The 15,033-nt window shown below is 40.4% G+C and overlaps 1 protein-coding gene across 6 annotated transcripts in view; it reads left to right on the top strand.

The window, feature by feature from the left end:
• The window catches only part of SEMA6A (semaphorin 6A), a 177,316-nt gene that overhangs the window by 81,726 nt on the left and 80,557 nt on the right, over positions 1-15,033 (top strand). For all 6 annotated transcript variants that reach the window (XM_081943595.1, XM_081943598.1, XM_081943596.1 and 3 more), the window contains exons 2-3: positions 11,245-11,380; positions 13,120-13,237. In XM_081943595.1, coding sequence (XP_081799721.1) covers positions 11,281-11,380; positions 13,120-13,237 — 218 coding nt within the window. In that variant the 5' untranslated portion in view covers positions 11,245-11,280. The remainder of the gene's footprint in view (positions 1-11,244; positions 11,381-13,119; positions 13,238-15,033) is intronic.

Here is a 15,033-nt window from a genome sequence, read left to right as displayed (position 1 = left end):
AGGGCGGCCTTGGTTTGGATTGAACAGCTTCAGGAGGGCATCGCTCCTACTGACACTAGATCACATAGGGATCTCAACAAGATCAGGGCAGCAGTTGAATTTGTGGCTGATTCTTCCCTTAATGCTGCTAGATTAACTTCTAAAGCCATGGCCTCTTCGGTCACGGCCAGGAGTCTGCTTTGGCTCAAGCCATTGCAGCTGGATGTCCGTACCAAGTGGTGCCTAGCAGCCTCCCCATTCAGTGGCACCCAATTATTTGGTAATCCCTTAGACCCGTACCTCACGGAATCTAAAGACAAGCACAAGGTCCTTTCATCCATCTACAAGAAACAGGACAGTCAGCCCTCTCCCTTCTATAGGAGATCGCCCTTTTGACCGGTGGATGGTGGACCTTCCTTCCCCCGTCCACAATGCCAATCCTACACTCCCAGACAGGGATCTCACCAGGACAGGTCCAGTAGAAACGCACAGCATTTCCTCTCCAAGAAATCTTACCGTGGAGGAGGCAACCGCCATTTTTCACGTAGGAATGACTATCTGGACTCTCTTCCGATTGGAGGCCACCTGGCGTTCTTTGCCCATCACTGGGAGGAGACTACAACAGACAATTGGGTTCTCAAAACTGTCAAATTTGGTCTCATGCTAGAATTCCTCACCATCCCCCAGGAATACTTCGTGCCATGCCTGGTCTCTCTGTGTCCTCGCAAGAGAGCACTGATAGAATAGGCCATTCAGCACCTGTTGGAGACCCGTGCCATCCAATCGGTTCCTCCCCATCAGGAAGGGCAGGGTTTTTATTCCCGCCTGTTTGTGGTACTGAAGAATTCCGGGGTATGGAGGGCAATTTTAGATTTAAAAATATTGAACCGCCACATTGTCTATCGGCGGTTCAAAATACATTCTCTGCACACCATCCTCCAGGTGGTCAGGAAAGGCAACTTCCTCACGTCGGTAGACTTGACCGAAGCTTACCTTCATATCCCCATCTTCATAGACCATCGAAAATATCTCTGCTTCTCCTATGGCACTTCCAGTACCGAGCTCTTCCGTTCAGTCTATCCTCTGCCCCCAGGGTATTCACAAAGGTACTGGCAGCACTAACTGCCCACATCAGGTAATCCCCAGTCCGGATTCTCTGTTACCTGGACGACATCCTCTTGTTGTCCAGGTCTCCGGTTCAGGCAGAAAGAGATCTCGCCCTCACCATTCACACCTTGCGGAATCACGGGTTCGAGGTGAATCTCAAAAAGAGTTACCTCGTTCCCAGCACTCGCCTTCTCCACCTCAGGGTCTTGATAGACACCATGGCGGAGAGGGTGTTCCTATCCAATGACCGCATTCTCAGTCTGAGAGAACTTGTCAGGAAGGTGCTAAATCTACACAAGGCATCCCTTCTTCTTCTCTCCCATGTCTTGGGCAAGATGGTATTCTGCTTCGAGATTGTCCCGTGGGTCAGGTTTCACAGCAGGAGCTTTCAGTGGTTCATGCTTTCACATCAAAAGGCCGACAGGAGCAGCTCTCCTCTCAGGGTCCCCCTTCCAGACAGGTATTACACTCTCTCAAATGGTGGCAGTCCCCGGCAATTTTGTTCAGAGAGCCGTGCCGTCTCACACTTACGACGGACGCAAGTCTGACAGGATAAGGGGCACACATGCAGGACCTAGTGGATTGGGGTCAGTGGTCCCTCGAAGAGTGCCAAAACAGCATAAATTGGCTAGAATTGCAGGTGGTTCGCCTTGCCCTCATACACTTCCACCACAGAGTTCAGACCCGTCACATATTAGTCCTCACGGACAATACCACGACCAAGGCACATATAAACAGACAGGGGGAAACTCTTTCCTGGTCCTTGATGCAGGAATCCAACCTGTTGTGCCAGTGGGTGGAATCTCACCTATCATCTCTCAGGGCAGAACACATCTCAGGGGTCTCCAACGTCCAAGCAGACTGGCTGAGCCGGACAATGATAGATCAGGCGGAGTGGACCATCCATCCGAGCCTCTTCCATCGACTGACACTATGGTTCGGCCTCCCAGTCCTAGACCTGTTCGCGACGGCAGACAACAACCAGGTTACCAGGTGTTACTTGAGGTTCATGGAGAAGAAGTAAACGCTCTCAGATGCCAGTGGCACAGGGGTCTCCTGTACGCATTTCCTCCCCTTCCCCTCATTCAGAGGGTAATTCAAAAAATGCTGGAGCAGGAGGCAGAACTGTTGCTGCTAGCGTCGAATTGGCCACACCGGCCTTGGTATGCCGACCTAGTGACTGTCAATCTCCACCCCATGGCCATCCCACGGTCTCTCCTGTCTCTACACCAAGGGTCAGTTTGTCATCCCGACCCCCAGTGGCTACAGATAACCGCATGGCAATTGAGCGGCAAGCCTTAACAGCCGATAACATCTCCCTCCACGTCTGTCAGGCGTTCCAAATACCATGTATGAAATCAATCAGACCAAGGCAGACTCATCTTTAAAGTTCCAATTTAATCATACAGGCAAGTTAGCATGTCTATGGAATTCCAACTCTAATGTTCTGAAATATCACCCAGTTGAAAGTTCATGATCTATCCCCACACCCACAAATCCATCACATGTTCCAATCATCATCTTCCACGCTGGCATCTACACCCCTCTGCTTCCGGTCAGGTGTCGAGGTGCGGAGACAAAAGATGACCTTGAGCTTCTATAAAAGAATGACAACAATACATTCCACAAATCCTAATGAAACACATAGAAAATTATAAGAAAGTGTGGCAGGCCAAAGATCCTAAAAGAAACATAACTACAGGCCTGACAACGTAATTGCTACCATTCAGGCATCACACAGAAGCTCTACTAACCACATTTATGATGCCACGTGGCGGACTTTTGCTCTGTGGTGTTCCAACCAGACTGTTGACCCACTTAGGACATCCATTCCACAGATATTGGACTTTCTGCAGAGGGGGCTTGATCAGGTACATACTCCTAACATGCTACGCCAACAGGTGGCCGCTCTGGCCTCTGTTCTGGACGGCCTGGCATCTGAACATCTGCCTTCTCACCCCTTGATGCGGAGATTTCTCCATGGAGCGTCCAACCTGCGTCCCCATGCCATACATAGATATCTGACTTGGGACTTGCCTTGTGTCCTAAAGGCTTTGACTTCCCACCCTTTGAACCTATGAGATCCACTTCTTTGAAACTGTTGTCCTTTAAAACGCTGTTTTTGGTGGATGTAACCTCAGCCAGACGTATTTCTGATTTAGCTGCTCTTTCAGTCAGGCATGACTTGTGTGTGTTCCATCCAGAACGAGTTGTCTTAAGACTGGACCCGACATTCATACCGAAGGTTAATAGCTGTTTCCACCAAGGTCTGGAGTTGACCTTACCTGATTTCTGTCTATCTCCCCATCACAAGAGGGAGTGCAAGTGGCACACTCTTGATGTACGTCATGCCCTCAAGATCTACATCGACCGCATCACCTCGTTCTGCCACTCGGAAGCTCTCTTCATCTCCTTTCGCCAGGCCTCCTTGGGTACCAAGGCTTCATCATCTAGTCTGGTGCATTGGATAAGAGCCTGTATTAAACTGTCTTATAAACTTCAATTCATACAGGTCCCTGCAAACATTACAACTCACTCTACATTCAGCGCTGCGACATCTGCGGCTTGGTCCACTCAAGCCACCTTGGAAGAAGTCTGCCAGGCGGCCACCTGAGCATCTCCTACAGTCTTCATACGTCATTACAAGTTGGACAAGTATGCATCGGTTGACGTGGCTTTTGGGCGCAGGGTGCTACAACAAGTGCTTGTGCCCTAACGGACCTTTTTTACAATTTCCCACCCTAGTGGACAGCCCAGTCTTTGGTACGTCCCAGTCTGGCTGCTGTCTCTACAATAACAGGAAAATGGGTGTTGGTTCTTACTTGATTATGCTCATTTTCTGGTAGAGTAGAGACAGCAGCCAGCCCCACCCTGGTAAGGGTCACACGAGGGAATTCCTTGTGCAGAGGAGAGAGATACAGTGACTATGGACTTTCACTTTTTGCTCACAATTCTCACTTGAGTCTACAGTTTTCCTTCATCTGAAACTGGTGAGGAGCCACAAGGGCCCAATGACATCATAGTGTAACTTGGTTAATGGACAGATCATACCCAGTCTGGCTGCTGACTCTACTCTACCAGAAAATGAGTGCATCTGGTAAGAACCAACGCCCATTTCCACCAAAGCTATTTCCAAAAGAATTGAAGGAAGGATTCTGTATATTTATATATGCATATTCTAAATCTACATATTCTAATGTTGCCGAACTCAGAAAAGTAACCAATGAATTGCTGATTAAGTTGGTTTATTATTCATAGACTGGAACCATGCCAGCTATGGATTTGTAAAAATAATAGAATAGAGACATATGGAGAATCGATGTATATTCTTGCAGCCTTCTATGGACCACTGATTTTATTTCGAAATTCATAATTTTAAACCAAAGTCCACCATGTAGTATTAGCACTAGCAGTAGCCAAGTGCTTTACAGCACTCTCGAAGCCATTTACAGAGTCAGCATATTATGCCCAACAATCTGGGTCCTCATTTTACTGACCTCCAGAAGGATGGAAGTCTGAGTCAGTTTTGAGCCAGTGAAAATTGAACTGCTGGCAGTTGCAGAATTAGCCTGCAATACTGTATTCTAACCACTGCACCGCTAAGATAAAATATATATTTTAGAAAGAGGTATTAAATATATGCTGTGCAAAATGTCTAACAAGCGCTGGGAATGCAGAGGAGGAAACAAGGGCATTGTAAAAAATAGATCTCATCCCAGGGAAGAGAAAAGCAGAGAAAGAGTCTCTGCTAAATATAAATTGAGCTGGGAAATGGGTTTGACAGGTTTTCAGCTAGCAATAACAATCTCTTCAAAAGTTCTTGTTTCTTTGCATTTGTCTGTCTTGAAAGGATTGCTTCACACAAAGATGTTTTAAGCATGAACACTAATAATAGGAAAGGCAGAGGTATATATAACTATTGAAAGTAAATAAGGTTGACATAATAACAATACAAGTGATCTTTGTTTAGTGGCTACTTTGGGGAGCAGAGACGTGGTTGATAAGCAAAGTGGTCACTTAGTGAAACTTTGACTGGGCTTATGATCTTAGCTTAGAGCAGTGAAGGTCATAACTGTGAGGATTGGCCACCAAGTTACTGTCTCATCGCTGCAAATGGTTGTAAAAGAAAGCCATCACTTAAATGGAAATTATATGTAGTACAAATTGCAGAATGTTTGAAACAGTTTAACTTAAATTTTAATTAAGATTCCAAATAAATTAAGCAATGATGAGGATGACAATTTCTATACAAGGTGTCTTTGCCACGTTTATCTAGAACAAGGAAGTTTCTGCAAGGAGAAAAAAGGTAATTTGCACCCCACACCAATATTTTTCCCCCAGTGCAACAGGACATTGGAAATAAATTAGAATTCTCCGGAAATTGAGTAGAATGGAATCAAATTTGATATGACAAAAGATAAGGTGACCAACTTTTTTACAATGAAAAGGAGGACAAATAAATTGGAAAAAATATATCATAAATAAAAGAAATATTTTATTCATTGCAACAATAATACACTAAAATATGATATATGCATAATAAAAACATTTGCAACATTTTATATTGTAATTATGCTTGCATGCCCGTTAATTATTATTTAAATGAGTACTTTTCCATTGAATTAATATTTTTTTGTCAATGTATCATTTTCTAACAATATATTGGAAATATCTGAACAAGAAATATCCTTCATATTGAATTTTACGGCAAGTGCTGCAGCTAGAGTACCAACATTCAATCTCGATTTCTCACTTGTCAAAAAATCATTGGCAATTAAAAAAAACTCTTTCAACTGCTGCATTAGTTCCAGGGCAGCACAACGTAAATTGAACAAGTATAAATAAATGTTCACATGGAATATGTTCATTTTTGAAGTGGCTGAAAATATCCACCCATCTTTTATCAATTTCAACATGTTGATTTTCCCATTGTATTAATTTTTCAGAATTTAAATATACATTCAGTTTTCTAATTTCTTCAAAGAGACAATTGTCGTCTATTTTAATGTCTAGCATTTCTTTAGATAAAAATTCAACACAAGATTCAATATCTGTTCAATATATTTGCGATGAAGTAAAAAAAACACAATTAAAAACTGTTTAATAAAACGTGAATTGTACTTACCTCTGTATAATTGAATATTCACTGAGAAAGAAATAATTACCGTGAGTCATTCAATTGCCGACGTGCCGTGAGTCTACTGTGTGCGTATGTGCCATGTTGTGTTTCGGTAAGAAATAAACAAAGCCACTTGCACGCGGCGCTCTCTCTCAAGGTCTCCCGTGCGGAGTGCATGCGTCTCCTAATCACGTCTTATACCGCACTATACCGAGTCTTGACGAATTGTCATGTCAAATACAAATACGTCACGTAACGCACAACAGATTAGTCTTCAAATACCGAAAAGGAGGACATGTAGGAGGACACTTTTCGAGGGAGGACAGAACTTACAAAAGAAGGACTGTCCTCCCTAAAGGAGGACGGTTGGTCACCTTACAAAAGAAAACAGCTAAAGATCTGCTCTGCATCATTTCCCTGACTAGTTATTTTTTCCCCCAACCCAACTAAATACTTGGAATAATGTACGTAAAGATGCTTAGGACTTTGTCTGATCATCTATCTGTCAGCAGGATAACTTTCCAAAATCAAAATGGTATGGGATAAGGTTTGGTGTAGGAGGAGAAGCCAGAAAAAAACAAACAAAAGATCAAGTCAGAAAATGGGCCTAAAACTGAAGGCCGTTCAGAAAATACTATAATTTCCTCAATGCATTGCTATGGTTCTTGGTCAACAATTTGGAATGCTTCCAACAGTTCCATTTTTCAGCCCTCATCCCCCCCTCATAATGCGCCTCAGAGTCAAACTGCTATTAAGGAAATCAAAAGAATTCTAGAAGTCATGTTCTGCCTGTTTGCTCTGCTTTATTTTTTAAGACTTAAAGATTAAATTCCACCTACAAATTCTCCTAACCATATAGTTCAGAGATTGATTGCTGCTGGCATTACTGCCGGTTCGGTGTGCGCACAATTTAGTGCATGCTCTGCATGTGTGCGCAGTTGTCCATAAATAGGATGGCGCATGCCAGAACATTTAAAAATGGGGGGGGGAATGTCCCGCCAACCAGGAAACCAGTTGGGGGCGTGGAAGGCCTGGGTGACTGCCACTTCCGGTGACCCAGTCCGGCCAACCACTACCGGTTCAGCTGAACCAGTCTGAACCGGTAGGAACCCACCTCTGATATAGTTATGTAGCTCATGGAATGACAGAATCAACATAAAACTCACTCTTGAAATTCCTTATATTCCTTGTTAATAGGAATTAATATTCATTAATAGATTAATCTTGTGAGTGAAAATGTTTATAATTAAAACATAGACTTGATCATTTTCTTTTGATAAACATCCTTTTCCCAATGCAATTCCCAGAAGAGCATTATAATTGTTCAAAGACAGACATTATTTTAAAAAATAATGCTACCCCTGAAATGTGTTTGCAAGGTCACCCCCAAAAAGTTTAAAGCTATCGTAGTGTGACATTTCATATTTGCTTTTATTTCTTAGAAATAAATTTATTATTTCTTAGGACATAAATAATTCATATAAATGCAATGAACCCTGTGCCTATGGATAGATGGACCTTATTAGAACAATTGTTCTAATATTTAACAGGTCATTCATTCTATAGAGTCCATCTACCTCTACTATACCCCTATGAGTATGAACACGTTCATTATCTTTTATTCCAAAGCTATTATTTTTGTAATGGAAGTGAAATAGTTTGGTAAATGAGCGAAAGCATACTGTGCATGAAAGGTAGTGAGAAATCAAGCATAATCTAATTTATAGGGCAAAATTACCTCTGGCAGTATTTTTCACATACTTAAATAAACAGTGTAAAGTCTCTTTTGGATTGCAGCCCGATTCAAAGGTCTGCTCCTTCCTTCTTAGAATCTCTGAATGGATTTGGAGGGCACTATTTATGCAACTGCCAATTAATATATACTATACTATCAGAGGGGTTTGCTACCGGTTCGGGTGAACCAGTAGTGGAAATTGGGACTGGGTTGCTGAACTGGTAGGGATGGCAGGCCGGCCACACACCCAAACCGGTTGCCCTATCACCTCTGCTGTTGCCAGTTTGTTTTTTAGTCATTTTTTTCATGTTCTGCACATTCGCAAAACAATTTACAGGCAACTGCGCACATGCACACAGCTGCGTGAAGCTCACGCAAAGCAAACTGGCAGCAACGTTGACAGCAACCCACCCCTGATATACTATATATATATTAGTAAACATATAGTAAAGATGACTTTCTACTCACATTCATAGACATCTTTCTTCTTCAACCTGAAACTTTTAGATGTGACTTTAATCAGTTTGGGACATTAGGTTGGGAAAGTTGAAAATGCATGAATGCATTTCATGAATGCGTCCTCAATGGAATTGCATCTGCGTGGAGGGAAGTATGCAATGGAGTACCCCAAGGCTCTGTTTTAGGCCCAGTACTCTTCAACATCTTCATCAATGATTTGGATGAGGGAATAAATGGGGAACTCATCAAATTTGCAGATGACACCAAGCTGGCAGGAATAGCCAACACTCCAGAAGATAGGCTAAAGATACAGAATGATCTTGACAAACTTGAACATTGGGCACTATCTAATAAAATGAAATTCAATGGATAAAAGAGTAAGGTTCTACATTTAGGCAACAAAAACGAAATGCACAACTACAGTATAGGTGATACCTTGCTCAGTAGTAGTAACTGTGAAAGGGATCTTGGAGTCCTAGTGGACAACCATTTAAATATGAGCCAGCAGTGTGCAGCAGCTGTCAAAAAAGCAAGCACAGTTCTAGGCTGCATAAATAGATGGATAGAATCAAGATTACATGAAGTGTTAATACCACTTTATAATGCCTTGGTAAGGCCACACTTGGAATACTGCATTCAGTTTTGGTCATCAAGATGCAAAAAAGATATGGAAACTCTAGAAAGAGTGCAGAGAAGAACAACAATGATGATTAGGGGACTGGAGACTAAAACATATGAAGAACGGTTGCAGGAACTGGGTATGTCTAGTTTAATAGAAAGAAGGACTAGGGGAACATGATAGCAGTGTTCCAATATCTCGGGGGTTGCCACAAAGAAGAGGGAGTCAAACTATTCTCCAAGGCACCTGAGGGTAGAACAAGAAGCAATGGGTGGAAACTAATCAAGGAGAGAAGCAACTTAGAACTGAAGAGAAATTTCCTGACAGTTAGAACAATTAATCAGTGGAACAGCTTGCCTCCAGAAGTTGTGAATTCCCCAACACTGGAAGTCTTTAAGGAGATGTTGGATAGCCATTTGTCTGAAACAGTATAGGGTTTCCTGCCTAAGCAGGGGGGTGGACTAGAAGACCTCCAAGGTCCTTTCCAACTCTGCTATTGTATTGTATTGAATTGAATTGTGAAACAGTCTGCTGATGTAATGTCAAAACTGAAAACTTGCTTATGAGTTAGTCATGATTTACATAGGGTTACAAATCTGGGCTGCAGAAATCAAGACCACTTCTACTTGGCAGCAAAAAAAACCAGAAGGCTATAGCTTCTTGCTGCCATTTTGTGGTTATCTGAATTTTTGGAACTCAGATTTTGTAGTCCTAAGTATAAATAATGTTTTTAATTACTCGCAAAGAATAGGTGACTCTTGTGTATGTTCAGGCAGCTGGTTCCTTCTCATGTGAACGTAAATGACTCTAGAAATGTAGTCTCTTTTGACGTGTCTCTTTTACATGTGTTCCTAGATTAATAATTTTAAAATTATGTGTATAGTTAAATACAAGCAATTAAAGTAATATAATTTCATTTGCATAATTTAAGATTCTTCATAGTATATTGAGTAATACTCAACTCTCTTTCTTGACTCCATTAGGTGTTTTAATTTAAAAGCATATAAAATGAATCACAGAATTAATTACTATTTATAACTGGACAAATTAGTCAGTATTGGCTGTGAAATTTTATTTTGAAATGAAGCAGAACTTATTAATGCATGTTTTGACATAAGAAAAAGTGTGAATATTACATAGAGTTTCAAAAGGACACACTGGCAGTTTATTTATTAAAGTATTGTGCTCAATTCACTGTTGAAGTGACTCTGGGCAACTTACAAATTGATAAAAAGGAACATAAAACAACTAAAATTAATATAGATATGATAGAAATCAAAAATCAAGAGAATAGGCAGCATGGGGGTAGGATCTTCTTTCTACCCCTGTTAGCTATCCCTGGCATAGAGCAATTGTCTCAGTTACAAATCTTTCATTTCCTTGGCGTAAATCAAATTTTGAAATTTTGTAAAATAATGAGCACGGAACAGAATAGAATTTAAAAAATGTCCTATACTGATTTATCCTATGGGTTCTGCATTCCCAGGAACCTCTCTATTGGCATCACTTTACATATTTTTAATTAAGCAAATTATTTAAAATTAATACATTGCATAATTTAATAACTAGATCTAACTTGACTTTTGAAACTAACTACGGGAGCTAACCTTCAGAGGGCTATCCATTTCTTATGGCTAGTAAAACGCCCATGGGAGTTAGAAAACATGTCTGGTAGTTCATAGCAGCTTTTACGGGCAAAGAAGATGCCATTGCTGCTCTGTGTTAATGGCTTATTGACAGACCACTCTTTTTCTTTTAAAATGAATATATGTAAGATGTTATTGTCTATAACCAAAAGTCAGGGGAAACTCCGCTTTATTACTCAGTGGTTTTGGAAATTTTAATATATGAGGACCTCAACTCCCAGAATTCCCCTGCCAGTAAGGGTTATCACAGAGCCATGGTGGCGTAGTGCAGTATTGCATGCTAATTCTGCTGATTGCTAACTGCCAGAAATTTGGCATCTCGAATCTCACCAGCTCAAAGTTGAGTCAGCCCTCCATCTTTCCCAGGTTGGTAAAATGAGGATCCAGATAGTTGGGGGCAATATCTTGACTCTGTAAACTGCTTAGAGAGAGTTCTAAAGCAGTGTGAAGTGGTATATATGTGCTATTGCTACTGCTACGAAAGCTAGTAAAAGTTACCAATGTTAAAGTTATCAATGTTGATTGGTTTATAGTATCTAAGTACCAATTGATCTTTCATTATCTTGTTTGTCTTTCACAGGGTGAAGTGAAGGATTAGTTTCCCAGTTGAACTACTATGAGGTCAGAAGCCTTGCTGCTATATTTCACACTGCTACACTTTGCTGGGGCCGATTTTCCAGAAGATCCTGAGCCAATCAGTATTTCGCATGGCAACTGTAAGTATGGAAGGCTGGAATATAATTTTCCTCCTTCCCTTCCCAATGTCTGGTCATAGTTTATTGCCAAGCAAGATTAAGGACTGCCAACATTAGCAGCGCAAAAACATCCTTTCCTTTGCACCCTCTCCGGGCATCTACAGTAGATTTTTTTCAGATTCCCTACCACTATTAGTTGATGCAAAACAATTCACAAAACCACTGTCTTCTGAGCCGGTCTATAAATGTAGAATAACTCTTAGTTATCATTTCTGTCTCTAAATCTTGTTCAGATTTGTGAAATTATTCTTCAGCTACAGATACAGAGAGAGGAGGGAGAGAAGGAGAGGGAAGAAGATAGAGAAGCAGAAGTATTGGAAGGGGACTAGGATTTTATGAGTGGAGGAAGAATAGGCACATAAGTGTTTTCTGCATTAAACCTAAACGAGCCTTGTTCTCCGCTAAGAATGGTGGAAAACTGGGTCTAGTGTTTTAGTGGGTGGCCATGATTAGTCATGATTAGTAAGTTTGACATGATTTCTGGGTTTGAGGGTTATTTTCTCTGACATTGAGCAATAAGGTACTGAACTGCAAGTCATTTTCCTTAGTTCTCTTATTTTATCAGGCACACTAGTCTCCCTTTTACTTCTATTATTATTTATTTATCTCTTTCCATTTTGGATTATTAACAGTCATTCAAATGTTTTTGCTTTTGTAGCCAAAAAGGTTCTATTTTTGTCATAGTGTACTTGAGCTTTAAAAAGTATGTGAACACAAACTTATTGAATTGGACAGAGTATCTATTGCTTCTAAACGTTTACAAGGTTTGCCTCCATTTGAGGGACTTGAAACATTTTGTAACATAATAAAGCAAAGCAGAATTTAATTTACTTCCAATGAAATCCTTACAAGACAGTCTGCCAAGGAAATAAAAATAAATTCTCTTCACTAGTAGAAAACTGAAATTATTTAAAAGTTCATTGAATGAATCTGTCTCATCCTTCCCAGAAATATGATTAGTGTGTTACCCTTGCAAGCAGCCTGTAATCCTGTCCATTTCTTCTATTTACAAGACAGTATGGCTATTGGACAAATTGATAGGTTCCAGGACAGCATTTTATCCTGACAGATCAACTTCACAAAGCTAAATTCTAACTATATAGACTGCTGCAAAGATTGACAAGGAAGCTACTTATAAGTGTTAAATATTGAAATCCCCAAAGGAAATTATCTTAACATAGGCGGTCTAGATATGTAGAACTACAAATGTCACCACCCCTGTGAACTATAAGCAATTATCAAGGATGATGGGAGATGTATGTAGCATTTCTGAAGGGCATCATGTTCTGAAGGAAAGGAGAAGCACGGTGGTCTAGAGGTGAAGCCACTCGCCTCCCATCTGGAAAGTTAAAAGTTCAATGCTAGGCAGATGTTTTTCTATCAGGGTGCAAAGAAAAAATATCTGCTGCAAACTCCGCATAGGCGTTAGGAAGGCATCTGGCCAGTAAATGCTCGGTTCCAGTCAGGCATCACCCAACTCCACCCTGAATAAGGGGATTAAAGGGTCATTAAATAATCATGTTCTGAAGAGGAAAAAATGATGATGATGTTCTTACAAATCAGAAGATTGTGGTCAATTAGATTGTTGTGTGCAATTTAACTTTAATTAGAACCATGTTAATTATAGCAACTAGGGATCTGTCTGTCACTGTCCTTATTTTTTTAATTGCTTTTCTTTCAATCTTCTCTGCGTTTCATAGATACAAAACAGTATCCAGTGTTCGTGGGTCACAAACCGGGACACAACACTCCACAAAGGCACAGACTTGACATCCAGTTGCTCATGATAATGGACAGAACCCTCTATGTTGCTGCTCGGTTAGTATTGTTCAATAAGTGCCTTGGTTTTAGCATATATACAAGCAGAATTGTAGGGCTGGGTTTCATTAATGTCTTCTTTGGGTGATATCTAGCATCTTAACAAAATTTGGATGAGGTTTTATGTTTATTTCCTCCTCAAGCTGCTCACATTCTCTCAAGCGGCATACGGTAGTTGCCTGTGTTCAGTTTCTCCAAATTGCTAGTCTAAGTTATCTTCAACTGTCCAATAAGAGGATACAAGAATGGCAGATTAATTGATGTCTCACTCTTGGTCTTCTTTTCCTTTATTGTTTTTCAAAAGGAAATTGGTTTCCATTTCCTTTTTTAATTTTTTAAAAAGTTTTTTTTTATTTTTCCATTTTCATAACATATAACATGTATACTATTACATAGCCAACATCATATTGTATTATTAAATGTTTACATAAATTCACCTTACCATCAGTTTCTTCTCCCTCTCTCCTCCCCCTCCCTACCCTCTATCATCCTTTCCTTCTCTACTTCCTCTCCCCTTCTCCTCTCTCCCCTTTCCACTCCTTTCTCTCCTCCCCCCCGTCCTCTCTCCTATCCCTCTCTTCTTCCCTTATCTCTCCCCTCTACTTCACACTCTTCATCTCATTTACTTGATGTGTTTCTGCTTCTGAGCTAGCTCCATTTTATGTTGATGGTGTTTATAATTCCTTTTCAATATACATATTTAATTTTGACATATATCTTCCTCCTTTAAAAAAAGAGAACAAAAAAGTATACATATATAGTCATTGTGCTTTTAATCCCACCCCCCGCCACCCCCGAACTTATTTTTGGCTGAGATGTAGACCTGGTTACAATTCCCAGCTATTCTCATCATTATATTTATATAATTATACATCCTTACATGCTCCCAATTTGTGATTCTGTATTTAAATCTCAATAGTTTCCCGTTGTAAGTATATTTCATGTTCCCTCCCTTGGTTTCTTTATGAAGCAAGAAGATTCAAGTTCTGGCCACTGAAAGGCCGTTTGCTTCCTTAAAAAAAAGAAACACTGCAAAAATGGCTTTGCTCAGCTTCCCAAACTGTGCACAAGCCCCATGGCATTGTGCAGGCAGCACTTACATAAGTTCAATATTCACCTATGGGACAACATTATTTTCATAAACTTAAGAATTCTGTGGTGTATAGTTTGAGAACATGGTGGCCTTAGGAGAGAAATAAAGTTGCACCAGTCCATTCTGTTAATGGTGGAATTGTGTTACACAATGTTCAATTAGATTTATTTCTAATTCAAAACAAGAATAGTACACATTACAGATATTATAAAGTCTTAAAAAGTTCCCTGTGAATTTGGGTCCATCACTTAATCACTGCATAAATCAGTCTCACTCTCTGTTTTGAAGTATACCTCCAGATTCAAATCTGATCTATGTAGTAGGCTGACATTGCCACTATTTTGTGTTGTTTGCTAGTTTTGATATAATATATCAAGTTCTTCACATTGATATTTTTTGAAGAAAGTTACTGGGATTTGTAGTATAAGAAGTATTCTGCATATTACAATAGAAAATTGGGATTCTTAACTCTTCAAAGTAGCATGACAGTGCATCATACCCATTCACTACAGGGCAGATAAATTTACATGCTGGAAAATTATTTCTACAGAGCTAAACCATTGATTTATGATAATCTTCCCTAACCTGACATTTTCCAGATGGCTTAGATTACATCTTCCATCATTTTCAGTTGGGGATGGGATGGGAATTGCAGGCCAGCACATCTGGAAAACTTCAGGTGGGCTGACCAAAATAGAAAACA

The sequence above is a fragment of the Natrix helvetica genome, assembly GCF_964273705.1.
Source record: "Natrix helvetica genome assembly, chromosome: 2".
NCBI classification, from domain to species: Eukaryota; Metazoa; Chordata; class Lepidosauria; order Squamata; family Natricidae; genus Natrix; species Natrix helvetica.
The sequence above is the reverse complement of the archived record's forward strand: the minus strand, read 5'-3'. Positions and strand labels throughout refer to the sequence as shown.